Source organism: Pseudophryne corroboree, chromosome 6 (genome assembly GCF_028390025.1).
Source record: "Pseudophryne corroboree isolate aPseCor3 chromosome 6, aPseCor3.hap2, whole genome shotgun sequence".
Taxonomy (NCBI): Eukaryota; Metazoa; Chordata; class Amphibia; order Anura; family Myobatrachidae; genus Pseudophryne; species Pseudophryne corroboree.
In genome coordinates, this window is record NC_086449.1 from 843,413,289 (window position 1) to 843,438,632 (window position 25,344).

Genomic DNA, 25,344 nt, shown 5'->3' on the forward strand with positions numbered 1-25,344 from the left:
CTCCTATAGAACCCATTAGCTGATGATGTTGTATATGGTGTCTGAGCCAGGAGAATGGGGTGATTAGGGCACTCCTCCTATAGAACCCATTAGCTGATGATGTGGTATATGGCGTGTGAGCCAGGAAAATGGGGCGATTAGGGCACTCCTCCTATAGAACCCATTAGCTGATGATGTGGTATATGGTGTCTGAACCAGGAGAATGGGGTGATTAGGGCACTCCTCCTATAGAACTCATTAGCTGATGATGATGTATATGGAGTGTGAGCCAGGAGAATGGGGTGATTAGGGCACTCCTCCTATAGAACCCATTAGCTGATGATGATGTATATGGAGTGTGTCCCAGGAGAATGGGGTGATTAGGGCACTCCTCCTATAGAACCCATTAGCTGATGGTGTGGTATATGTAGTGTGAACCAGGAGAATGGGGCGATTAGGGCACTCCTCCTATAGAACCCATTAGCTGATGATGATGTACTGTATATGGATTATGAGCCAGGAGAATGGGGTAATTAGGGCACTGCTCCTATAGAACCCATTAGCTGATGATGATGTATATGGTGTCTGAGCCAGGAGAATGGGGTGATTAGGGCACTCCTCCTATAGAACCCATTAGCTGATGATGATGTATATGGAGTCTGAGCCAGGAGAATGGGGTGATTAGGGCACTCCTCCTATAGAACCCATTAGCTGATGCTGTGGTATATGTAGTGTGAACCAGGGGAATGGGGTGATTAGGGCACTACTCCTATAGAACCCATTAGCTGATGATGTTGTATATGGTGTCTGAGCCAGGAGAATGGGGTGATTAGGGCACTCCTCCTATAGAACCCATTAGCTGATGATGATGTATATGGAGTCTGAGCCAGGAGAATGGGGTGATTAGGGCACTCCTCCTATAGAACCCATTAGCTGATGATGTGGTATATGGTGTCTGAGCCAGGAGAATGGGGTGATTAGGGCACTCCTCCTATAGAACCCATTAGCTGATGATGTGGTATTTGTAGTGTGAACCAGGAGAATGGGGTGATTAGGGCACTCCTCCTATAGAACCCATTAGCTGATGATGATGTATATGGTGTCTGAGCCAGGAGAATGGGGCGATTAGGGCACTCTTACTATAGAACCAATTAGCTAATGATGATGTATATGTAGTGTGAGCCAGGAGAATGGGGTGATTAGGGCACTCCTCCTATAGAACCCATTAGCTGATGATGATGATGATGTATATGGAGTGTGAGCCAGGAGAATGGGGTGATTAGGGCACTCCTCCTATAGAACCCATTAGCTGATGATGTGGTATTTGTAGTGTGAACCCAGTGGCGGATCTTGCCACGGGCAAGCAGGACTTTTGCCCGGGGCGCCGCCTTCCGGAGGGCGCCGCACCATGGCAAGATCCTCCACTGTCAGTGTGCACCCCAGCAGTGTCCCCCCGCTGTGCCCCCCCTCCCGCTGTGAGAAGGGAACCAGACGCCCTTCGTGGCGCTGGTCCTCCCCCGCTCTGAAGGGAATGAGACGCTAAGCGTCTAGTTTCCCTTCATGGAGAGGACCTTTGGTGTGCGGTGCGCGATGACGTCATCGCGCACCGCACAGCATTGTGGCATAGACGCTAGGGGTCATAATTGACCTCTAGCGCTTATGCTGTGCTATGGGAGAGACGTCATGACTGACGTCTCTCCCATAGATCCGAGGAGAAGAGCGGCGCCGGTCTGCAGGGTCTGGAAACAGGAGCGGGGTACAGTAAGTATAATTTTTTTTTTATTTTTTTCCCCAGCAGCGCTACAAATGGGGGGCGTGACTGACCACGCCCCATGTTAAGCCACGCCCCTAAATTTTGCCCGGGGCGCCGAAAGGGCAAGAACCGGCCCTGTGTGAACCAGGAGAATAGGGTGATTAGGGCACTCCTCCTATAGAACCCATTAGCTGATGATGATGTATATGGTGTCTGAGCCAGGAGAATGGGGCGATTAGGGCACTCTTACTATAGAACCAATTAGCTAATGATGATGTATATGTAGTGTGAGCCAGGAGAATGGGGTGATTAGGACACTCCTCCTATAGAACCCATTAGCTGATGATGTGGTATATGGTGTCTGAGACAGGAGAATGGGGCGATTAGGGCACTCCTCCTATAGAACCCATTAGCTGATGATGTGGTATTTGGATTATGAACCAGGAGAATGGGGTGATTAGGGCACTCCTCCTATAGAACCCATTAGCTGATGATGTGGTATTTGTAGTGTGAACCAGGAGAATGGGGTGATTAGGGCACTCCTCCTATAGAACCCATTAGCTGATGATGATGTATATGGTGTCTGAGCCAGGAGAATGGGGCGATTAGGGCACTCTTACTATAGAACCAATTAGCTAATGATGATGTATATGTAGTGTGAGCCAGGAGAATGGGGTGATTAGGGCACTCCTCCTATAGAACCCATTAGCTGATGATGTGGTATTTGGATTATGAACCAGGAGAATGGGGTGATTAGGGCACTACTCCTATAGAACCCATTAGCTGATGATGTTGTATATGGAGTGTGAGCCAGGAGAATGGGGTGATTAGGGCACTCCTCCTATAGAACCCATTAGCTGATGATGTGGTATATGGCGTGTGAGCCAGGAGAATGGGGTGATTAGGGCACTCCTCCTATAGAACCCATTAGCTGATGCTGTGGTATATGTAGTGTGAACCAGGAGAATGGGGTGATTAGGGCACTCCTCCTATAGAACCCATTAGCTGATGATGATGTACTGTATATGGATTATGAGCCAGGAGAATGGGGTGATTAGGGCACTCCTCCTATAGAACCCATTAGCTGATGATGTGGTATATGGTGTCTGTCCCAGGAGAACGGGGTGATTAGGGCACTCCTCCTATAGAACCCATTAGCTGATGATGTTGTATATGGAGTCTGAGCCAGGAGAATGGGGTAATTAGGGCACTGCTCCTATAGAACCCATTAGCTGATGATGTGGTATATGGAGTCTGAGCCAGGAGAATGGGGTGATTAGGGCACTCCTCCTATAGAACCCATTAGCTGATGATGTGGTATATGGTGTCTGAGCCAGGTGAATGGGGTGATTAGGGCACTACTCCTATAGAACCCATTAGCTGATGATGTGGTATTTGGATTATGAACCAGGAGAATGGGGTGATTAGGGCACTACTCCTATAGAACCCATTAGCTGATGATGTTGTATATGGAGTGTGAGCCAGGAGAATGGGGTGATTAGGGCACTCCTCCTATAGAACCCATTAGCTGATGATGTGGTATATGGCGTGTGAGCCAGGAGAATGGGGTGATTAGGGCACTCCTCCTATAGAACCCATTAGCTGATGCTGTGGTATATGTAGTGTGAACCAGGAGAATGGGGTGATTAGGGCACTACTCCTATAGAACCCATTAGCTGATGATGTGGTATATGGTGTCTGAGCCAGGAGAATGGGGTGATTAGGACACTCCTCCTATAGAAACCATTAGCTGATGATGATGTATATGGAGTGTGAGCCAGGAGAATGGGGCGATTAGGGCACTCCTCCTATAGAACCCATTAGCTGATGATGTGGTATTTGGATTATGAACCAGGAGAATGGGGTGATTAGGGCACTACTCCTATAGAACCCATTAGCTGATGATGTTGTATATGGAGTGTGAGCCAGAAGAATGGGGTGATTAGGGCACTCCTCCTATAGAACCCATTAGCTGATGCTGTGGTATATGTAGTGTGAACCAGGAGAATGGGGTGATTAGGGCACTCCTCCTATAGAACCCATTAGCTGATGCTGTGGTATATGTAGTGTGAACCAGGAGAATGGGGTGATTAGGGCACTACTTCTATAGAACCCATTAGCTGATGATGTTGTATATGGTGTCTGAGCCAGGAGAATGGGGTGATTAGGGCACTCCTCCTATAGAACCCATTAGCTGATGATGATGTATATGTAGTGTGAACCAGGAGAATGGGGTGATTAGGGCACTACTCCTATAGAACCCATTAGCTGATGATGTTGTATATGGTGTCTGAGCCAGGAGAATGGGGTGATTAGGGCACTCCTCCTATAGAACCCATTAGCTGATGATGATGTATATGTAGTGTGAACCAGGAGAATGGGGTGATTAGGGCACTCCTCCTATAGAACCCATTAGCTGATGATGTGGTATTTGGATTATGAACCAGGAGAATGGGGTGATTAGGGCACTCCTCCTATAGAACCCATTAGCTGATGATGTGGTTTGAGCCAAGATCATTTATAATATTGGTTACAGGTGCCTAGGGAGACCTATATTTCAGATAATATTGTCTTTCAGTGGCCTTAGGCCTGAGTAATAAATCCTGGAAAACAAGTCTGTATAAAAGTTCAAAACTGGTTGTCTGTGTAAGGGTTAGATTTCCATTTGAACCAAAACAAAAAGGTGCCAAAATATTGTCTGATGCAGGGAGTTATCTATCTAGGGTTCTCCTGAACCTAAACATCCGTACTGATGACCATCTCCAAACGTCCATCAGAGGTCTGACTCCAGCAATGATTATGTTGTTTCCGTATCTTATTTATTGTTATATCTTGATGTACATTTTTTTATTTCAATGAATCATGCAGTATGAAGATAAAGTATTTTGGGGCAGATGTATTAACCTGGAGAAGACATAAGGAAGTGATAAACCAGTGATAAATGCAGGGTGATACACGCACCATCCAATCAGCTCCAATATGTAAATTACCAGTTAGGAGCTGATTGGCTGGTGCGTGTATCACCTTGCATTTATCACTTCCTTATGCCTGCTCCAGGTTAATACATCTGCCCACTAATTCTTATTGCTAAGTAATACTTGCATAGTTACAGATAGACATCAAATCCACATGCTGTTCTCCTTCTCTTTCTCCCTCCCTCCTACTTCCTGATCACCTGTTAATCTGTACTGCAAGATTCTTAAAGGTACACTACCTCATCTAGCTAATGCACATAAACGATCTTCATAGATACTACATCTCCCCTTCCGTTCATATATGTAAATGAATATATTTCTTTAAAACACACAAAATTGATTATACGTTCAACCAATTAACCATATAACAATATGCTGACTGAATTTGAGCATGAACATTTACTCACAATATACAATACACATTAAACTGGAAAAAGCTTTTTGAACAACAAATTATGAGTAATAAAATGAAAGTCATATCTGCTGAATAAGCCTTGTAGGAGGTAATGCCTCTTTTCGTCTGAGTATATGATCCTTCACGCAAAGGAACAGACACGATAGAATCACTTGCTGCTGAGGATGTTGTAGGTGTTGTGTTGACTTCATCTTGACTTGGTGCATCAGAAGATAAGGATGGGAATATCTTCTTGAAATGAGACACATTCCTTGTCACAGTGTGATGTTCATTTCCTGCAACAACCATTGGGGCAGATGTATTAACCTGGAGAAGGCATAAGGAAGTGATAAACCAGTGATATGTGCAAGGTGATAAAGGCACCAGCCAATCAGCTCCTAACTGTTAATTTACATGTTGGAGTTGATTGGCTGGTGCCTTTATCTCCTTGCACATATCACTGGTTTATCAGTTCCTTATGCCTTCTCCAGGTTAATACATCTGCCCCATTGTTCCTTTCCTTTTCACTACAGTCAGTGGACTTGGGTGAAAAGCAGTCATGTCCTTACGTACTACTTTTTGTTTCACCAGAACACAATCTTCTTGTAAGTCCAAAACAATAGCTCTCCTTTTCCGGTCTGCATATTGTTTAGCCTTTTGTTTATTGGCAGAGTCCTTCTTTTTAACCTGATGATCCCTAGATGGAGTCAAATGGATTTCTGGAAGAGTGGATCTGATTACTTTTCTTTGGAACATTAATGTCTGAGGAGGGACATTTGTTGTGGAATGAGACACTGAGCGATTTTGTCTGAGAAATTGATTTAGAGATTGTTGAATTGGAATTCGGGATACTTTACAAATCCTTATTTGCTTTCCCAGATTACGCATGAAACGTTCAACAAGACCATTAGCCTGTGGCCACAGGGGAGTGATTTTTTGATGTTGAATTCCAAAATGTTTAATGAATTTGCTGAAATCATCACCTTGAAATTACGGACCATTATCAGTCTTTATTGTTCCTGGAATTCCATAAGTAGTAAATATTCTATCCAACGCTCGCAAGACAGATGTGGCAGATGTTGAAGATATTATTTCAAGAACAGGATACCTTGAATATTCATCCACAGCCACTAGTACGTATTTACCATTGTATAATGGCCCATAGAAATCAACATCGATATTTTCCCAGACATTGCCAGGCAGATCAGTCATCCACAATGGTTCACTGTTAGTTTGGGTAGAAAGAAGGGTGTGAGTCATATAGTTCTGGATTTCCGATTCAACAAGTTGCTCCATGGAGGGAAACCATACCTTTTCATGTAAAAGTTGTTCGGTCTTTACAATTCCTAAATGACTGCCATGGGCAATATCAGTTACCCTCTCTCAAAACAGCTGGAATAACAATTTTGTCACCTCTGAGAATTATTGAATCATCATGTACAATGTTTATGAAGTGTTCAAAAGTCTTGTTCCTCATCAGTTGAAAATAAAAACTGTCCCAGTCGCCAATCATTGGAAATAATGTTTTACTGCTGACAGAACTTTATCTGAGGAAAAAGCCTCTTTGATGTTGACACTAGTAAGTGAATCAGGAATTGAATTGTTAATAATAAAGTTCACATACTCCTCCACTGAAGTAGACTGCGATCTGTCAGAAGGCAGAGGATGTCTGGACATGTAATCTGAGGGATTGTCAGTACCAGCTCTATGAATGATTGAGAAATTGTATGCCTGCAAACGTAAGCCCCATCGCTGTATCCTAGCTGGTTGTTTGGATTTCCAAAAAGTGTCACTAGGGCTTGATGATCAGTCTGGATAATAAAGTCAATGCCGTATAGATAGAGATGAAAGCATTCACAACCCCAGACTACTGCAAGAGCTTTCCTTTCTGGCTGAGAGTAATGTTTTTCCACCTCGGTCAAACTGCGACTTACACATGCTACAATATGAATTCACCTGAGTCAGGATAGCTCCGAGCCCCACAGGACTGGCATCCACATTGTGACACTATCCTGCAGACATCGTTTTATGTCATCAAATGCCTGTGATTGAGAGGAAGTCCATATGAATTTAGCATTTTTCTTTGTGAGTTCTCTAAGTGGGGCAGTCAGAGTAGCGTCATTTGGAATGAATTGGAAGCAATAGTTAGTCATCCCAAGGAATGACTTGACTTCACCAGCATTGGCAGGTTTGAACATATTTGTGATAGCCTGGACTTTTTGTGGCTCAGGACTAACTCCATCTTGAGAAAAAGATATGCCCCAAAAATGTGAGCTTCTGTTGAAGAAAGATGCATTTATCTTTATGCAGTGTTAATTTTTTGGCTTGAAGACACTGCAACACTTGACGCAGAGCTTCATCGTGTTCCTGGTGTGTTGCTCCAAAAACCAGTATAATATCATCACTGTAATTGATGGCATTTGGAACTGACTGTATGACCTGACGGATAGCATTTTGAAACACCTCTGCTGCAGATACGATTCCAAATGACAGCCGTTTGTATCGTCGTAACCCAACATGAGTTGAGAATGTTGTTATTTGCCGTGACTCTTCATCAAGTTCCAGATGATAACTTTTATTTAAATCCAATTTCGAAATGAAACTTGCGCCTGTGAGTCGATGTATGATATCATCCATAGTAGGAGTAATATGGCGCTCTCTTTTAATGGCAACATTAGGACGACGCATATCAACACACTCTCACTGCATTTGGTTGACCTGGTTTGGGCACTACCACAATAGGGGATACCCATGGTGTCGGACCAGATACCTTTTCAATTATATCTAAGTGTTCAAGGGCCTGAATTTCTTCTTCCACTTGCTTCCTTATGTTGATAGGAATACGCCGATGTTCTTGAGCAATTGGGATAACTGAGTGATCAATGTGAAGATGAACTTGGTAGTCTTTAAGTTTTCCAATGCCATGAAAAAGATGATCATACTCCCGTAGTAAAACATCCACATCACTTCGTAGTGGTTTTGGGTCATGTAGGACAGGAGTGAGATTGGGAGGGTCATGTAAGACATGAGCGGAATCATGAGTGTGTGCCACAATTTGTATAAGACCCAACTCAGATGCAGTATCCAATCCCAAAAGATTACCTCTTGCATACTTAGTGACATAAAATACGGCTTTTGTCATTTTGTCATGTTTGCGTGCAATTATGTCAAAAGAACCCTTTAGTGGAAGAGGTCGTTTATTACCATAGGCGAATATTTTCACAGATGTTGGATTCAAAATGACTCTGCCATGCAGCTTCTTGAAACTGGTAGCATCCATTATATTTACAGAAGCACCGGAATCTATGAGAAAGTCAACAGAAGTGTGTTCTAGAGTGATGGCAGTTTCTGGACTGACCTTGTTTTTCCCAACTTGATGAATCATGTAGATAAATCCTTCTGACTTGTCATCACTGTCAGATTATTCTGCAGGCGGATCCACTGTAGAATGTTGATCCACACAACGCACTGTCTTTCGCCTGGATTTAAACTCCTGTGAGATTGTCTAGGTGTAGACTTGATTTCCTTAGATTTACAAACAGAGGAAAAGTGATTCATTTTGCCACATGCAGTGCAAATTTTACCTTATCACTGTGCCCGAAGTGTGTCGAGCGAAGCGACCCTGCGAGAGTCCATTTCTGGACCCTTTGCCGAACTTGCTCCTCCCCTTGTCTTGCGAGTCACGTGAGTCAAATGTCCCCTAGCCCACTAGGAAATAGACACAACCGCTGCTCTCTTCTCCCTTCTACGTCCTGATCACATGTTCCTCTGTGTAGCCAGATTCTTATAGGTACACTACCTCATCTAGCTAACGCACATACACTATCTGCATAGATACTATCATCTAACCAAGCTTGCTCGCTCTTCAGTAAGTGTCTACACCAGATGGGGTGTTGCGTTGCTTTTGTAGTATTATACACATTGTCTAATACATGAATGTTTTCCTTTCTAGAAACAAAAATCTGAGTTAATCACAAAGCACGTAGTTCCCAGCCCTCCTCCGAACCCTGTGCCTGCCCCACCTGTAATCTCAATACCCATTTCAAAGTCGTATCCATCAGGAAACCTTGTCAGTCGCCAGAGCAGCACGTCCAGTGACAGCGGGGGCAGTTGTGTGCGAGACCACCAGGGAACCAAATCTACTAACCGTGAGTGTTTACTGGAAGTTATGTAATAGCTACTGTATCTGCAGGCGTGTGACTAGCCCCCTGTAAGACTGGAACGTGGAACCACCAGGCAGGGCCGGTGCAAGGGTGTTCAGCGCCCCCCCTGCAAACTATAAATTTGCGCCCTCCCATACTTTACAAAGGGACAGCGCACGTCTTTGGTGCACACAATAGTACCCCCATTTCAAATTACGCAACAGTAGCACAATCTTATTCACATAACACCACACCTAGTAGTGCTCCTTATACACAAAATCCCCCCGTAGTAGTGCCGCTTACACAAAATTCCCCCGTAGCAGTGCTGCTTACACAAAATGCTCCTTGTAGTAGTGCCGCTTACACAAAATTCCCCCGTAGCAGTGCTGCTTACACAAAATGCTCCCTGTAGTAGTGCCGCTTACACAAAATTCCCCCGTAGCAGTGCTGCTTACACAAAATGCTCCCTGTAGTAGTGCCGCTTACACAAAATGCTCCCTGTAGTAGTGCCGCTTACACAAAATTCCCCCATAGTAGTGGCGCTTACACAAAATCCCCCCCGTAGTAGTGGCACTTACACAAAATCCCCCTGTAGTAGTCCCGCTTACACAAAATGCTCCCTGTAGTAGTCCCGCTTACACAAAATCCCCTCTGTAATAGTTCCGCTTACACAAAATTCCCCCTGTAATAGTCCCGCTTACACAAAATTCCCCCGTAGCAGTGCTGCTTACACAAAATGCTCCCTGTAGTAGTGCCGCTTACACAAAATGCTCCCTGTAGTAGTGCCGCTTACACAAAATTCCCCCCGTAGTAGTGCCGCTTACACAAAATGCTCCCTGTAATAGTGCCGCTTACACAAAATGCTTCCTGTAATAGTGCCGCTTATACAAAATGCTCCCTGTATTAGTGCCGCTTTACACAAAATGCTTCCTGTAATAGTGCCGCTTACACAAAATGCTCCCTGTAGTAGTCCCGCTTACACAAAATCCCCTCTGTAATAGTCCCGCTTACACAAAATTCCCCCTGTAATAGTCCCGCTTACACAAAATTCCCCTGTAGCAGTGCTGCTTACACAAAATGCTCCCTGTAGTAGTGCCGCTTACACAAAATGCTCCCTGTAGTAGTGCCGCTTACACAAAATTCCCCCCATAGTAGTTCCGCTTACACAAAATGCTCCCTGTAATAGTGCCGCTTATACAAAATGCTTCCTGTAATAGTGCCGCTTACACAAAATGCTTCCTGTAATAGTGCCGCTTACACAAAATCCCCCCTGTAGTAGTGCCGCTTACGCAAAATGCTCCCTGTAGTAGTGCCGCTTACACAAAATGCTCCCTGTAGTAGTGCCGCTTACACAAAATGCTTCCTGTAATAGTGCCGCTTACACAAAATCCCCCTGTAGTAGTGCCGCTTACACAAAATGCTCCCTGTAGTAATGCCACTTACACAAAATCCCCCCGTAGTAGTGACGCTTACACAAAATCCCCCCGTATTAGTGCCGCTTACACAAAATGCTCCCTGTAGTAGTGCTGCTTACACAAAACTCCCCCGTAGCAGTGCTGCTTACACAAAATGCTCCCTGTAGTAGTGCCGCTTACACAAAATGCTCCCTGTAGTAGTGCCGCTTACACAAAATTCCCCCTGTAGTAGTTCCGCTTACACAAAATGCTCCCTGTAATAGTGCCGCTTACACAAAATGCTTCCTGTAATAGTGCCGCTTACACAAAATGCTTCCTGTAATAGTGCCGCTTACACAAAATGCTTCCTGTAATAGTTCCGCTTACACAAAATGCTCCCTGTAATAGTGCCGCTTACACAAAATGCTCCCTGTAATAGTGCCGCTTACAATACCTTATAAACGTTACTCCTCACAGTAGAGCCCCTTATTCACATTACATCACACTGAATTGCTCCTTATTCACATTACACTACACCCTATTGCTCTTTATTCACATTAGACGACACAGTAGTGCCCTTTCTATACGCAACACCACATAGAAGAGCACCTTAAACACATAATTCCACACAGTAATGCCCCTAACACATATGAGACACATTATTAATGTCCTTCTAAACATAATGTGCTTACACATTATGACAACCTTTATTAATGCCCTTTTACACATAATGTCCCTTACACATATGCCGCACATTATTAATGCTCTAATACACATAATGACACACATAGTGCCCCCTGCACATTTGCTGCACATTGTTAGTGCCCCTATACACATAATGACACATACAGTAGTACCCTGTTACACATACAGTATGCCACACATTATTAATGCCCTTATACACATAATGACACACATAGTGACCCCTACACATTTGATGCACATTATTAGTGCCCCTATACACATAATGACACACATACAGTACTACCCTGTTACACATATGCCGCACATTATTAATGCCCTTATACACATAATGACACACATAGTGGCCCTTACACATATGTTGCACATTATTAATGCATTTTTACATGACACACATAATGCTCCTTACACATATTCCTAACACTACTGCACAACCAACCCACTCACATGCACACAGCACTCACACTGCCACTAACACTGTGACCTCTGCCTCTGCTTGGATACAGATGTGTCCTCATAAATATTGCCTCAGTGCTAACGTCGGGCAAATTTTTTAATGAAAATGCATCTTATTTGCATTGCTATGTGGCTAGGATGCACAAGCAGCTTCTGCTGATTAAAATGATATGCAGCATGCCTATATACTGTGTGAGACTGTGGCTGTATCTGCATATGAAATGCTACACACACAATATAGGCATGCCGCATATCATTTTAATCAGCAGAAGCTGCTGATGCCCCTGGCCATATCAAATGCCCTAGGCAATTGCCTAGCTATAGCTATGGCCGGCTCTGCGCTTACACAAAATGCTTCCTGTAATAGTGCCGCTTACACAAAATGCTTCCTGTAATAGTGCCGCTTACACAAAATCCCCCCTGTAGTAGTGCCGCTTACGCAAAATGCTCCCTGTAGTAGTGCCGCTTACACAAAATGCTCCCTGTAGTAGTGCCGCTTACACAAAATGCTTCCTGTAATAGTGGTGCTTACACAAAATCCCCCTGTAGTAGTGCCGCTTACACAAAATGCTCCCTGTAGTAGTGCCGCTTACACAAAATGCTCCCTGTAGTTGTGCCGCTTACACAAAATGCTCCCTGTAGTAGTGCCGCTTACACAAAATGCTCCCTGTAGTAGTGCCGCTTACACAAAATGCTTCCTGTAATAGTGGCGCTTACACAAAATCCCCCTGTAGTAGTGCCGCTTACACAAAATGCTCCCTGTAGTAGTGCCGCTTACACAAAATGCTCCCTGTAGTTGTGCCGCTTACACAAAATGCTCCCTGTAGTAGTGCCGCTTACACAAAATGCTCCCTGTAGTAATGCCACTTACACAAAATCCCCCCGTAGTAGTGACGCTTACACAAAATCTCCCTGTAGTAGTGCCGCTTACACAAAATGCTCCCTGTAGTAATGCCACTTACACAAAATCCCCCCGTAGTAGTGACGCTTACACAAAATCCCCCGTAGTAGTGCCACTTACACAAAATGCTCCCTGTAGTAGTGCCGCTTACACAAAATGCTCCCTGTAGTAGTGCCGCTTACACAAAATCCCCCCGTAGTAGTGCCACTTACACAAAATGCTCCCTGTAGTAGTGCCACTTACACAAAATGCTCCCTGTAGTAGTGCCGCTTACACAAAATCCCCCCGTAGTAGTGCCACTTACACAAAATGCTCCCTGTAGTAGTGCCGCTTACACAAAATGCTCCCTGTAGTAGTGCCGCTTACACAAAATCCCCCCGTAGTAGTGCCACTTACACAAAATGCTCCCTGTAGTAGTGCCCCTTACACACACTTAGCCCACCCAGTCATACACATAGATACACACACACATACATACATACATACATATACACACACACACACTTTCTCAAGATCACTCACTCTCTTTACCAAAGGAAGTGTGGCTGCCGGATCTGTCCATCCTCCTGTTCCTCCTCCTCATGATGATCAGCCTGGTCCCCTGTAGCTCCGCCCCTCTGTTCCATGTAGTTCCGCCCCTCCGTTCCGAGTAGCTCTGCCTCTTTTTCGGGTCTTCAGTTTCTGCACAGTGCACACTGAGTGGCCGCGCTGCCACACAGTCAGGGAGGGGAGAGGACACTTAAAGCTGCCGGGGCTGCTGCCTGTCACAGTGTGTGTGTGTGTGTGTGTGTGTGTGTGTGTGTGTGTGTGTGTGTGTGTGTGTGTGTGTGTGTGTTATTATTATTATCCTTTATTTATATGGTGCCACAAGGGTTCCGCAGCGCCCAATTACAGAGTACATAAACAAATAATCAAACAGGAAAACAGCAACTTACAGTTGATGACAGTATAGGACAAGTACAGGGTAAATACACATAGTTACATCAGCAGATGACACTGGAATAAGTATCAGGTGGCAGAAGACTGCTGGATTTGGTGCAGTTGAAGATTATTAAAGTAAGAAAGTATAAGCACATGAGGGAAGAGGGCCCTGCTCGTGAGAGCTTACATTCTAAAGGGGAGGGGTAGACAGACAGGGGTGACACAGATGGGGTACATAGAGAGCGTAGAACAGAGGGTTAAGATGAGATTTGGCTGGGTTTGGTAAAGAAATGGGTCTTGAGAGCCCGTTTGAAGTTTTGTAGAGAGGTGGAGAGTCTGAAGGGGAGAGGTAGGGAATTCCAGAGAATTGGAGCAGCACGTGAAAAATCTTGGAGGTAGGAGTGGGAGGAAGTAATCCGTAGGCAGGAGAGTCGGCGTGCATTAGCAGAGCGAAGAGGACGGGTGGGAGTGTAAAGGGAGATAAGGTCAGAGATGTAGATGGGAGAGGAGTGGGTGAGGGCTTTGTAAGCAAGTGTGAGAAGCTTGAAATGGATTCTGAAAGGGAAGGGGAGCCAGTGAAGGTCTAGTAAGAGAGGAGAGGTGGATGTAGTGCGTTTGGTGAGGAAGATGAGCCAGGCAGCTGCATTGAGGATAGATTGGAGTGGAGAGAGGTATTTGTCAGGAATGTCAGGCAGGAGGAGATTACAGTAGTCCAGTCTGGAGATGACCAGTGAGTGGATAAGAGTCTTAGTAGCATCCTGGGTCAGAAAGGGTCTGATCCTGGAAATATTTTTTAGATGAAAATGGCAGGTTTTTGAGAGGTGCTGAATGTGTGGTTTGAAGGAGAGGGAGGAGTCAAGGATTACTCCAAGACAGGTCACTTGGGGGCTAGAGCAGATAGTAGTGCCATCAATAGATAATGAGATTGTAGGAGGTGAGGTTATGCGGGAGGGAGGGAAGATGATCAGCTCGGTCTTAGATATGTTAAGTTTGAGAAAGCCCTGGGACATCCAGGAAGAGGTAGCAGAGAGACAGTTGGAGATACGAGTGAGGAGAGCAGGGGAGAGGTCTGGAGAGGAAAGATAGATTTGCGTGTCATCAGCATAGAGATGATATTGGAAACCAAGAGAACTAATGAGCTTACCTAGTGAGGACGTATAGAGAGAGAAGAGAAGAGGACCAAGGACAGAACCTTGGGGTACCCCTACAGTTAGTGGAAGTGAGGGGGAGGTGGAGTCATGAGAGGAGACAGAGAAAGAATGGTCAGAAAGGTAGGAGAACAGCCAAGAGAGGGCATTGTCACGCAGACCAATGGAGTGAAGAATTTGCGGTAGGAGAGGATGGTCCACAGTGTCAAAAGCAGCAGAGAGATCAAGTAGAATAAGTATAGAGTAGTGTCCCTTAGATTTAGCAGCATGGAGGTCATTGCAGACTTTTGTAAGGGCAGTTTCAGTGGAGTGGAGAGGACGGAAGCCAGACTGGAATGGGTCAAGCAGTGAGTGTGAGGAAAGAAAGGAAGTAAGGTGGTTGTAGACCATACGCTCAAGGAGTTTGGAGGCAAAAGGAGAAGAGATATGGGTCGGTAGTTGTAGAGAGTGTTTGGATCAAGGGTAGGTTTTTTAAGAATAGGAGAGATGAGTGCATGCTTGAAGGCAGATGGGACAGTGCCTGATGAGGGAGAGATTGAGAAGGTGGGAAAGATGGGAACAGGCAGAAGGAGAGAGGTAGCGGAGGAGGTGGGAGGGTATAGGGTCAAGAGGGGAGGTGGTGATGGGAGAGGACCGAATGAGGGCCATGACTTCCTCACCAGATACATGGGAGAAAGATGTAAGAGTTGGTGAGAGGGATGAGGAGGCTGGTTGCTGATGGTCTGGTGTGATGTGATGTCCTGACGTATGGAGTCAATTTTGGATGTGAAGTAAGTGGCAAAGTCGAGAGCAGAGAGTGAGGAAGGGAGACAAGGTGGAGGTGGGCAGAGGAGTGAGTTGAGAGTGGCAAAGAGGCGCCGGGGGTTGGAAGACTGGGAGGAGATGAGGTTCTTAAAGTATGACTGTTCAGCAAGAGAAAGGGCAGCACTGAAGGATGAGAGCATAAGTTTGAAATTAAGGAAGTCTGTCTTAGAGCGTGATTTGCTCCAGTGTCGCTCAGCAGTACGTGAGCATTTTTGCAGATATCTGGTGCATTTGGTGTGCCAGGGTTGAGGTGTTAATTTACGAGGGTGAATAGTGGTTGGTGGAGCAACAGAGTCAAGAGCAGAAGTAAGGGATGCATTGTACTGTATGTGGAAGTGGATTGTTCAGGGCATGAGAGAGAGAGAATAGGAGAGAGAAGTGAGTCAAACAGGGAGGAAAGGAATGCGGTGTCAATAGCCTCAATGTTATGCTTAGTGATGGTAGCCTTAGGAGGTAGAGATGGGGAAGTCGAGAGAGATAGGTTAAAGGAGAGCAAGTGGTGGCCAGAGAGGGGAAATGGGGAGTTGGAAAAATCAGAAATATCACAGCGGTGAGTGAAGACCAGATCCTGTGAGCTCCCATTCACATGGGAGGGTGAGGAGGTCCACTGGGAGAGACCAAGTGAAGAGGTGAGGTTAAGGAGTTTAGAGGCAGGGGATTGTGTGGGGATGTCAATAGGGATGTTGAAATCACCTAGGATAATGGAGGGAATCTCAGAAGAGAGGAAGCCAGGAAGCAAAGTTGTCGATGAATTTGGAAGCAGTGCCAGGGGGGTGGTAAATGACAGCTACTCTAAGATGGACTGGTTGGAAGAGGCATATGGCATGGAACTCAAATGTATAGAATGTAAGGGATGGTTCTGGTGGTATGAGTTGGTACACCACCCCCATGGCGACCCCCAGGTCGGGGTGTGAGGTGTGAATGTGTGGCCCCCAGCAGAGAGAGCAGCAGGAGAAGTAGTGTCAAAAGGCGTAATCCAAGTTTCAGTAATGGCTAGTAGGTGTAGGGAGTTGGAAATGAAAAGGTCATGAGTGGGGACCAGTTTGTTACAAACAGATCTGGCATTCCAGAGGGCACAGGATAGGGGGTATGAGTGTGTGGGAGAGATGTGAATGAGATTATCAGGGTTGCTGTAGCGATGAGGTGAGATTAACTTTAAGGGCAGGGCATGTATGTATGTATGTATGTATGTATGTATGTGTGACAGGCACAGCAGCCGGCAGCAGGGGGGGCAGGCGGCGCAGCGCAGGGATGCAGAGCAGAGAGAGCGGCTCTCCACTCTGGCACCTACCTGCACTGCATCCCTTTGCTGAGTGGGTAGCGTCGGGCCTGCAACCAGACTTCTACTACACCCACAGGACTGGGCCACACAGATGGCGCCATTTAGATGTTGCACAGTAAGACTTCATTCAAATCCCAACACAAAGGGTCAGATTCACGTAAGTTTCTTTGCGCTTGCGTGTGATCTGAGCTATGCTGTATACATCTCATCTCCGCCTGTGGCCCGGAGGGTGGAACTGGGTCAATAAGTGTTCCATGGGCATGTAGATGAAATTGTGCGCTAATCAGTGCAGGCAGGGGAGGTAGGAGGTAGGAGGCAGTGCCTCCCCTGTTATTAATAATTAAGATAATACAAAGAAGATACTTATGACACATATTCTGTGCCATAAGTATCTTCTTTAAATGATTCTAATTATTTTAATACATTTAATCAGTTTGGGAGGCACCGATAGCAGTGCCTCCCGGTGACAATGGGAACAGAGCAGGGGGCGGGGCCAAGCAGTGGGATGTAAAAGCCCATTGAAAACAGTGGCGAAAGCGGCACTATTATAAGTGCTTTCAGCACGACCGTGTCAGCAAGGCAGATGTGATTGGACAACGGATCCAGCGCTGGATCCACTGGTCCAATCACCCATACGCAGCGGTGGGACGAGATGGACAATTCATCCTGACTCGCTGCTGGCTGAAAGGGGGGTGCCGCGGTGAAAGGAGGTACAGGCTGCGCAATGCTTTTGAAGTCCCTGCTGGAAATCCCAGAAGACATGCACGACGCTGTGTGCGGCCATCCGTACTCACTGGAGCAGCTGGGACCGCACCCTGCACTTGGAACTCCCACCCCCGGCGCCTCCTGCAGCAGCAGCAGGTCCACGTCCTCCGCTATCAGTGTGGAGCGTAGGCTGGTTGCCAGGATAGAGAGCTGCAGAGGATGGTGCGGGGCTATGGCAGCTGCACGGTCACCTAGCTGGGTGTATTGGAGTCCAACAGCGGGAACAGCTGTGTCGCAGGTAGAATGGAACTCTCTCCTAGCAGCCGACACTACACATCCCAATCTGGTAATGATGGAGGGGGCGCTGTGTGGTGGGTAGTGATGGAGAGGGTGCTGTGTGGTGGGTAGTGATGGAGGGGGTGCTGTGTGGCGGGTAGTGATGGAGGGGGTGCTGTGTGGTGGGTAGTGATGGAGAGGGTGCTGTGTGGTGGGGAGTGATGGAGAGGGTGCTGTGTGGTGGGTGGTGATGGAGGGGGTGCTGTGTGTTGGGTAGTGATGGAGGGGGTGTGGTGGGTAGTGATGGAGGTGGTGCTGTGTGGTGTGTAGTGATGGAGAGGGTGCTGTGTGGTGGGTAGTGATGGAGGGGGTGCTGTGTGGTGGGTAGTGATGGAGGGGGTGCTGTGTGGTGGGTAGTGATGGAGGGGGTGCAGTGTGGTGGGTAGTGATAGAGGAGGTGCAGTGTGGTGGGTAGTGATGGAGGGGGTGCAGTGTGGTGGGTAGTGATGGAGGGGGTGCAGTGTGGTGGGTAGTGATGGAGGGGGTGCTGTGTGGTGGGTAGTGATGGAGGGGGTGCTGTGTGGCGGGTAGTGATGGAGGGGGTGCTGTGTGGTGGGTAGTGATGGAGAGGGTGCTGTGTGGTGGGGAGTGATGGAGAGGGTGCTGTGTGGTGGGTGGTGATGGAGGGGGTGCTGTGTGTTGGGTAGTGATGGAGAGGGTGCGGTGTGGTGGGTAATAATGAGGGGGTGCTGTGTGGTGGGTAGCGATGGAGGGTGTGCAGTGTGGTGGGTGATGATGGAGGGGGTGTGGTGGGTAGTGATGGAGAGGGTGCAGTGTGGTGGGTAGTGATGGAGGGGGTGCAGTGTGGTAGGTAGTGATGGAGAGGGTGCTGTGTGGTGGGTAGTGATGGAGGGGGTGCTGTGTGGTGGGTAGTGATGGAGGGGGTGCTGTGTGGTGGGTAGTGATGGAGGGGGTGCAGTGTGGTGGGTAGTGATGGAGAGGTTGCTGTGTGGTGGGTAGTGATGGAGTGGGTGCTGTGTGGTGGGTAGTGATGGAGGGGGTGCTGTGTGGTGGGTAGTGATGGAGAGGGTGCTGTGTGGTGGGTAGTGATGGAGGGGGTGCAGTGTGGTGGGTAGTGATGGAGGGGGTGCGGTGTGGTGGGTAGTGATGGAGGGGGTGCAGTGTGGTGGGTAGTGATGGAGGGGGTGCAGTGTGGTGGGTAGTGATGGAGAGGGTGCTGTGTGGTGGGTAGTGATGGAGGGGGTGCTGTGTGGTGGGTAGTGATGGAGGGGGTGCGGTGTGGTGGGTAGTGATGGAGGGGGTGCTGTGTGGTGGGTAGTGATGGAGAGGGTGCTGTGTGGTGAGTAGTGATGGAGAGGGTGCTGTGTGGTGGGTACTGATGGAGTGGAGGTGCTGTGTGGTGGGTAGTGATGGAGGGGGTGTGGTGGGTAGTGATGGAGGGGGTGTGGTGGGTAGTGATGGAGGGGGTGTGGTGGGTAGTGATGGAGGTGGTGCTGTGTGGTGGGTAGTAATGGAGGGGGTGCTGTGTGGTGGGTAGTGATGGAGGGGGCGCTATGTGGTGGGTAGTGATGGAGGGGGTGTGGTGGGTAGTGATGGAGGGGGTGGGGTGTGGTGGGTAGTGATGGAGGGGGTGCTGTGTGGTGGGTAGTGATGGAGGGGCTGCTGTGTGGTGGGTAGTGATGGAGGGGCTGCTGTGTGGTGGGTAGTGATGGAGGGGGTGCTGTGTGGTGGGTAGTGATGGAGGGGGTGCTGTGTGGTGGGTAGTGATGGAGGGGGTGCTGTGTGGAGGGTAGTGATGGAGGGGGTGCTGTGTGGTGGGTAGTGATGGAGGGGGTGCAGTGTGGTGGGTAGTGATGGAGGTGGCGCTGTGTGGTGGGTAATGATGGAGGGGGTGTGGTGGGTAGTGATGGAGGTGGTGCTGTGTGGTGGGTAGTGATGGAGGGGGCGCTATGTGGTGGGTAGTGATGGAGGGGGTGTGGTGGGTAGTGATGGAGGGGGTGTGGTGGGTAGTGATGGAGGTGGTGCTGTGTGGTGGGTAGTGATGGAGGGGGCGCTATGTGGTGGGTAGTGATGGAGGGGGTGTGGTGGGTAGTGATGGAGGGGGTGGGGTGTGGTGGGTAGTGATGGAGGGGGTGGTGGGTAGTGATGGAGGGGGTGCTGTGTGGTGGGTAGTGATGGAGGGGCTGCTGTGTGGTGGGTAGTGATGGATGGGGGTGCTGTGTGGTGGGTAGTGATGGAGGGGGTGCTGTGTGGTGGGTAATGATGGAGGGGGTGTGGTGGGCAGTGATGGAGGGGCTGCTGTGTGGTGGGTAGTGATGGAGGGGGTGCTGTGTGGTGGGTAGTGATGGAGGGGGTGCTGTGTGGTGGGTAGTGATGGAGGTGGTGCTGTGTGGTGGGTAGTGATGGAGGGGGTGCAGTGTGGTGAGTAGTGATGGAGGGGGTGCTGTGTGGTGGGTAGTGATGGAGGGGGTGCAGTGTGGTGAGTAGTGATGGAGGGGGTGCTGTGTGGTGGGTAATGATGGAGGGGGTGTAGTGGGTGGTGATGGAGTGGGGGTGCTGTGTGGTGAGTAGTGATGGTGGGGGTGCAGTGTGGTGGGTAGTGATGGAGGGGGTGCTGTGTGGTGGGTAGTGATGGAGGGGGTGCTGTGTGGTGGGTAGTGATGGAGGGGGTGCAGTGTGGTGGGTAGTGATGGAGGTGGCGCTGTGTGGTGGGTAATGATGGAGGGGGTGTGGTGGGTAGTGATGGAGGTGGTGCTGTGTGGTGGGTAGTGATGGAGGGGGCGCTATGTGGTGGGTAGTGATGGAGGGGGTGTGGTGGGTAGTGATGGAGGGGGTGGGGTGTGGTGGGTAGTGATGGAGGGGGCGCTATGTGGTGGGTAGTGATGGAGGGGGTGCTGTGTGGTGGGTAGTGATGGAGGGGGTGCTGTGTGGTGGGTAGTGATGGAGGGGCTGCTGTGTGGTGGGTAGTGATGGATGGGGGTGCTGTGTGGTGGGTAGTGATGGAGGGGGTGCTGTGTGGTGGGTAATGATGGAGGGGGTGTGGTGGGTAGTGATGGAGGTGGTGCTGTGTGGTGGGTAGTGATGGAGGGGGCGCTATGTGATGGGTAGTGATGGAGGGGGTGTGGTGGGTAGTGATGGAGGTGGTGCTGTGTGGTGGGTAGTGATGGAGGGGGCGCTATGTGATGGGTAGTGATGGAGGGGGTGTGGTGGGCAGTGATGGAGGGGCTGCTGTGTGGTGGGTAGTGATGGAGGGGGTGCTGTGTGGTGGGTAGTGATGGAGGTGGTGCTGTGTGGTGGGTAGTGATGGAGGGGGTGCTGTGTGGTGGGTAATGATGGAGGGGGTGCTGTGTGGTGGGTAGTGATGGAGGTGACGCTGTGTGGTGGGTAATGATGGAGGGGGTGTAGTGGGTGGTGATGGAGTGGGGGTGCAGTGTGGTGGGTAGTGATGGAGGGGGTGCTGTGTGGTGGGTAGTGATGGAGGTGACGCTGTGTGGTGGGTAATGATGGAGGGGGTGTAGTGGGTGGTGATGGAGTGGGGGTGCTGTGTAGTGAGTAGTGATGGTGAGGGTGCTGTGTTGTGGGTAGTGATGGAGATGGCGCTGTGTGGTGTGTAGTGATGGAGGGGGTGCTGTGTGGTGGGTTGTGATGGAGAGGGTGCTGTGTGGTGGGTAGTGATGGAGGGGGTGCTGTGTGGTGGGTAGTGATGGAGGTGGTGCTGTGTGGTGGGTAGTGATGGAGAGGGTGTGGTGGGTAATAATGATGGGGTGCTGTGTGGTGGGTAGTGATGAGGGGGCGCTGTGTGGTGGCTAGTGATGGAGGGGGTGCTGTGTGGTCGGTAGTGATGGAGGGGGTGCTGTGTGGTGGGTAGTGATGGAGGGGGTGCTGTGTGGTGGGTAGTGATGGAGGGGGTGCTGTGTGGTGGGTAGTGATGGAGGGGGTGCTGTGTGGTGGGTAGTGATGGAGGGGGTGCTGTGTGGTGGGTAGTGATGGAGAGGGTGCTGTGTGGTGGGTAGTGATGGAGGAGGTGCTGTGTGGTGGGTAGTGATGGAGGGGGTGCTGTGTGGTGGGTAGTGATGGAGGTGGTGCTGTGTGGTGGGTAGTGATGGAGAGGGTGTGGTGGGTAATAATGATGGGGTGCTGTGTGGTGGGTAGTGATGGAGGGGGTGCTGTGTGGTGGGTAGTGATGGAGGGGGTGCTGTGTGGTGGGTAGTGATGGAGGTGACGCTGTGTGGTGGGTAATGATGGAGGGGGTGTAGTGGGTGGTGATGGAGTGGGGGTGCTGTGTGGTGAGTAGTGATGGTGGGGGTGCTGTGTTGTGGGTAGTGATGGAGATGGCGCTGTGTGGTGGGTAGTGATGGAGATGGCGCTGTGTGGTGTGTAGTGATGGAGGGGGTGCAGTGTGGTGGGTAGTGATGGAGGGGGTGCTGTGTGGTGGGTAGTGATGGAGGTGACGCTGTGTGGTGGGTAATGATGGAGGGGGTGCTGTGTGGTGGGTAGTGATGGAGGTGACGCTGTGTGGTGGGTAATGATGGAGGGGGTGTAGTGGGTGGTGATGGAGTGGGGGTGCAGTGTGGTGGGTAGTGATGGAGGTGACGCTGTGTGGTGGGTAATGATGGAGGGGGTGTAGTGGGTGGTGATGGAGTGGGGGTGCTGTGTAGTGAGTAGTGATGGTGAGGGTGCTGTGTTGTGGGTAGTGATGGAGATGGCGCTGTGTGGTGGGTAGTGATGGAGATGGCGCTGTGTGGTGTGTAGTGATGGAGGGGGTGCTGTGTGGTGGGTAGTGATGGAGAGGGTGCTGTGTGGTGGGTAGTGATGGAGGGGGTGCTGTGTGGTGGGTAGTGATGGAGGTGACGCTGTGTGGTGGGTAATGATGGAGGGGGTGTAGTGGGTGGTGATGGAGTGGGGGTGCTGTGTAGTGAGTAGTGATGGTGAGGGTGCTGTGTTGTGGGTAGTGATGGAGATGGCGCTGTGTGGTGGGTAGTGATGGAGATGGCGCTGTGTGGTGTGTAGTGATGGAGGGGGTGCTGTGTGGTGGGTAGTGATGGAGAGGGTGCTGTGTGGTGGGTAGTGATGGAGGGGGTGCTGTGTGGTGGGTAGTGATGGAGGTGGTGCTGTGTGGTGGGTAGTGATGGAGAGGGTGTGGTGGGTAATAATGATGGGGTGCTGTGTGGTGGGTAGTGATGAGGGGGCGCTGTGTGGTGGCTAGTGATGGAGGGGGTGCTGTGTGGTGGGTAGTGATGGAGGGGGTGCTGTGTGGTGGGTAGTGATGGAGGGGGTGCTGTGTGGTGGGTAGTGATGGAGGGGGTGCTGTGTGGTGGGTAGTGATGGAGGAGGTGCTGTGTGGTGGGTAGTGATGGAGGGGGTGCTGTGTGGTGGGTAGTGATGGAGGGGGTGCTGTGTGGTGGGTAGTGATGGAGGAGGTGCTGTGTGGTGGGTAGTGATGGAGGTGGTGCTGTGTGGTGGGTAGTGATGGAGGGGGTGCTGTGTGGTGGGTAGTGATGGAGGGGGTGCTGTGTGATGGGTAGTGATAGAGGGGGTGTGGTGGGTAGTGATGGAGGGGGTGCTGTGTGGTGGGTAGTGATGGAGGAGGTGCTGTGTGGTGGGTAGTGATGGAGGGGGTGCTGTGTGGTGGGTAGTGATGGAGATGGCGCTGTGTGGTGGGTAGTGATGGAGGGGGTGCTGTGTGGTGGGTAGTGATGAAGGTGGTGCTGTGTGGTGTGTAGTGTTGGAGATGGCGCTGTGTGGTGTGTAGTGATGGAGGGGGTGCTGTGTGGTGGGTAGTGATGGAGGTGGTGCTGTGTGGTGGGTAATGATGGAGGGGGTGTGGTGGGTAGTGATGGAGGTGGTGCTGTGTGGTGGGTAGTGATGGAGGTGGCGCTGTGTGGTGGGTAGTAATGGAGGGGCCGCTGTGTGGTGGGTAGTGATGGAGGGGGTGCAGTGTGGTGGGTAGTGATGGAGGGGGTGCTGTGTGGTGGGTAGTGATTGAGGGGGTGCTGTGTGATGGGTAGTGATAGAGGGGGTGCGGTGTGGTGGGTAGTGATGGAGGGGGTGCTGTGTGGTGGGTAGTGATGGAGGAGGTGCTGTGTGGTGGGTAGTGATGGAGGGGGTTCTGTGTGGTGGGTAGTGATGGAGATGGCGCTGTGTGGTGGGTAGTGATGGAGAGGGTGTGGTGGGTAATAATGATGGGGTGCTGTGTGGTGGGTAGTGATGGAGGGGGTGCTGTGTGGTGGGTAGTGATGGAGGTGACGCTGTGTGGTGGGTAATGATGGAGGGGGTGTAGTGGGTGGTGATGGAGTGGGGGTGCTGTGTGGTGAGTAGTGATGGTGGGGGTGCTGTGTTGTGGGTAGTGATGGAGATGGCGCTGTGTGGTGGGTAGTGATGGAGATGGCGCTGTGTGGTGTGTAGTGATGGAGGGGGTGCTGTGTGGTGGGTAGTGATGGAGAGGGTGCTGTGTGGTGGGTAGTGATGGAGGGGGTGCTGTGTGGTGGGTAGTGATGGAGGTGGTGCTGTGTGGTGGGTAGTGATGGAGGGGGTGCTGTGTGGTGGGTAGTGATGGAGGTGGTGCTGTGTGGTGGGTAGTGATGGAGAGGGTGTGGTGGGTAATAATGATGGGGTGCTGTGTGGTGGGTAGTGATGGAGGGGGTGCTGTGTGGTGGGTAGTGATGGAGGGGGTGCTGTGTGGTGGGTAGTGATGGAGAGGGTGCTGTGTGGTGGGTAGTGATGGAGGGGGTGCTGTGTGTTGGGTAGTGATGAAGGTGGTGCTGTGTGGTGTGTAGTGATGGAGATGGCGCTGTGTGGTGTGTAGTGATGGAGGGGGTGCTGTGTGGTGGGTAGTGATGGAGGGGGTGCTGTGTGGTGGGTATTGATGGAGGTGGTGCAGTGAGGTGGGTATAGATGGAGGGGGTGCTGTGTGTTGGGTAGTCATGGAGGGGGTGCTGTGTGGTGGGTAGTGATGGAGGGGGCGCTGTATGGTGGGTAGTGATGGAAGGGGCGCTGTGTGGTGGGTAGTCATGGAGGTGGTGCTGTGTGGTGGGTAGTGATGGAGGGGGCGCTGTGTGGTGGGTAGTGATGGAGGTGGCGCTGTGTGGTGGGTAATGATGGAGGGGGTGCAGTGTGGTGGGTAGTGATGGAGGGGGCGCTGTGTGGTGGGTAGTGATGGAGGGGGTGCGGTGTGGTGGGTAGTGATAGAGGGGGTGCTGTGTGATGGGTAGTGATAGAGGGGCTGCTGTGTGGTGGGTAGTGATGGAGGGGGCGCTGTGTGGTGGGTAGTGATGGAGGGGGTGCTGTGTGGTGGGTAGTGATGGAGGGGGTGCTGTGTGGTGGGTAGTGATGGAGGGGGCGCTGTATGGTGGGTAGTGATGGAAGGGGCGCTGTGTGGTGGGTAGTCATGGAGGTGGTGCTGTGTGGTGGGTAGTGATGGAGGGGGCGCTGTGTGGTGGGTAGTGATGGAGGTGGCGCTGTGTGGTGGGTAGTGATGGAGGTGGTGCAGTG

At 50.0% G+C, this 25,344-nt stretch overlaps 1 protein-coding gene across 21 annotated transcripts in view; it reads left to right on the forward strand.

The window, feature by feature from the left end:
- EPS8 (EGFR pathway substrate 8, signaling adaptor) overlaps positions 1-25,344 on the forward strand; it is a 611,221-nt gene that overhangs the window by 558,281 nt on the left and 27,596 nt on the right. For 19 of the 21 annotated variants that reach the window (XM_063929435.1, XM_063929440.1, XM_063929438.1 and 16 more), the window contains one exon: positions 9,054-9,249. In XM_063929435.1, the coding sequence (XP_063785505.1) occupies positions 9,054-9,249 (196 nt within the window). Of the gene's footprint in view, positions 1-9,053; positions 9,250-25,344 lie in introns of those variants that run through there. The other 2 variants (XM_063929450.1, XM_063929451.1) reach the window with 1 other exon arrangement.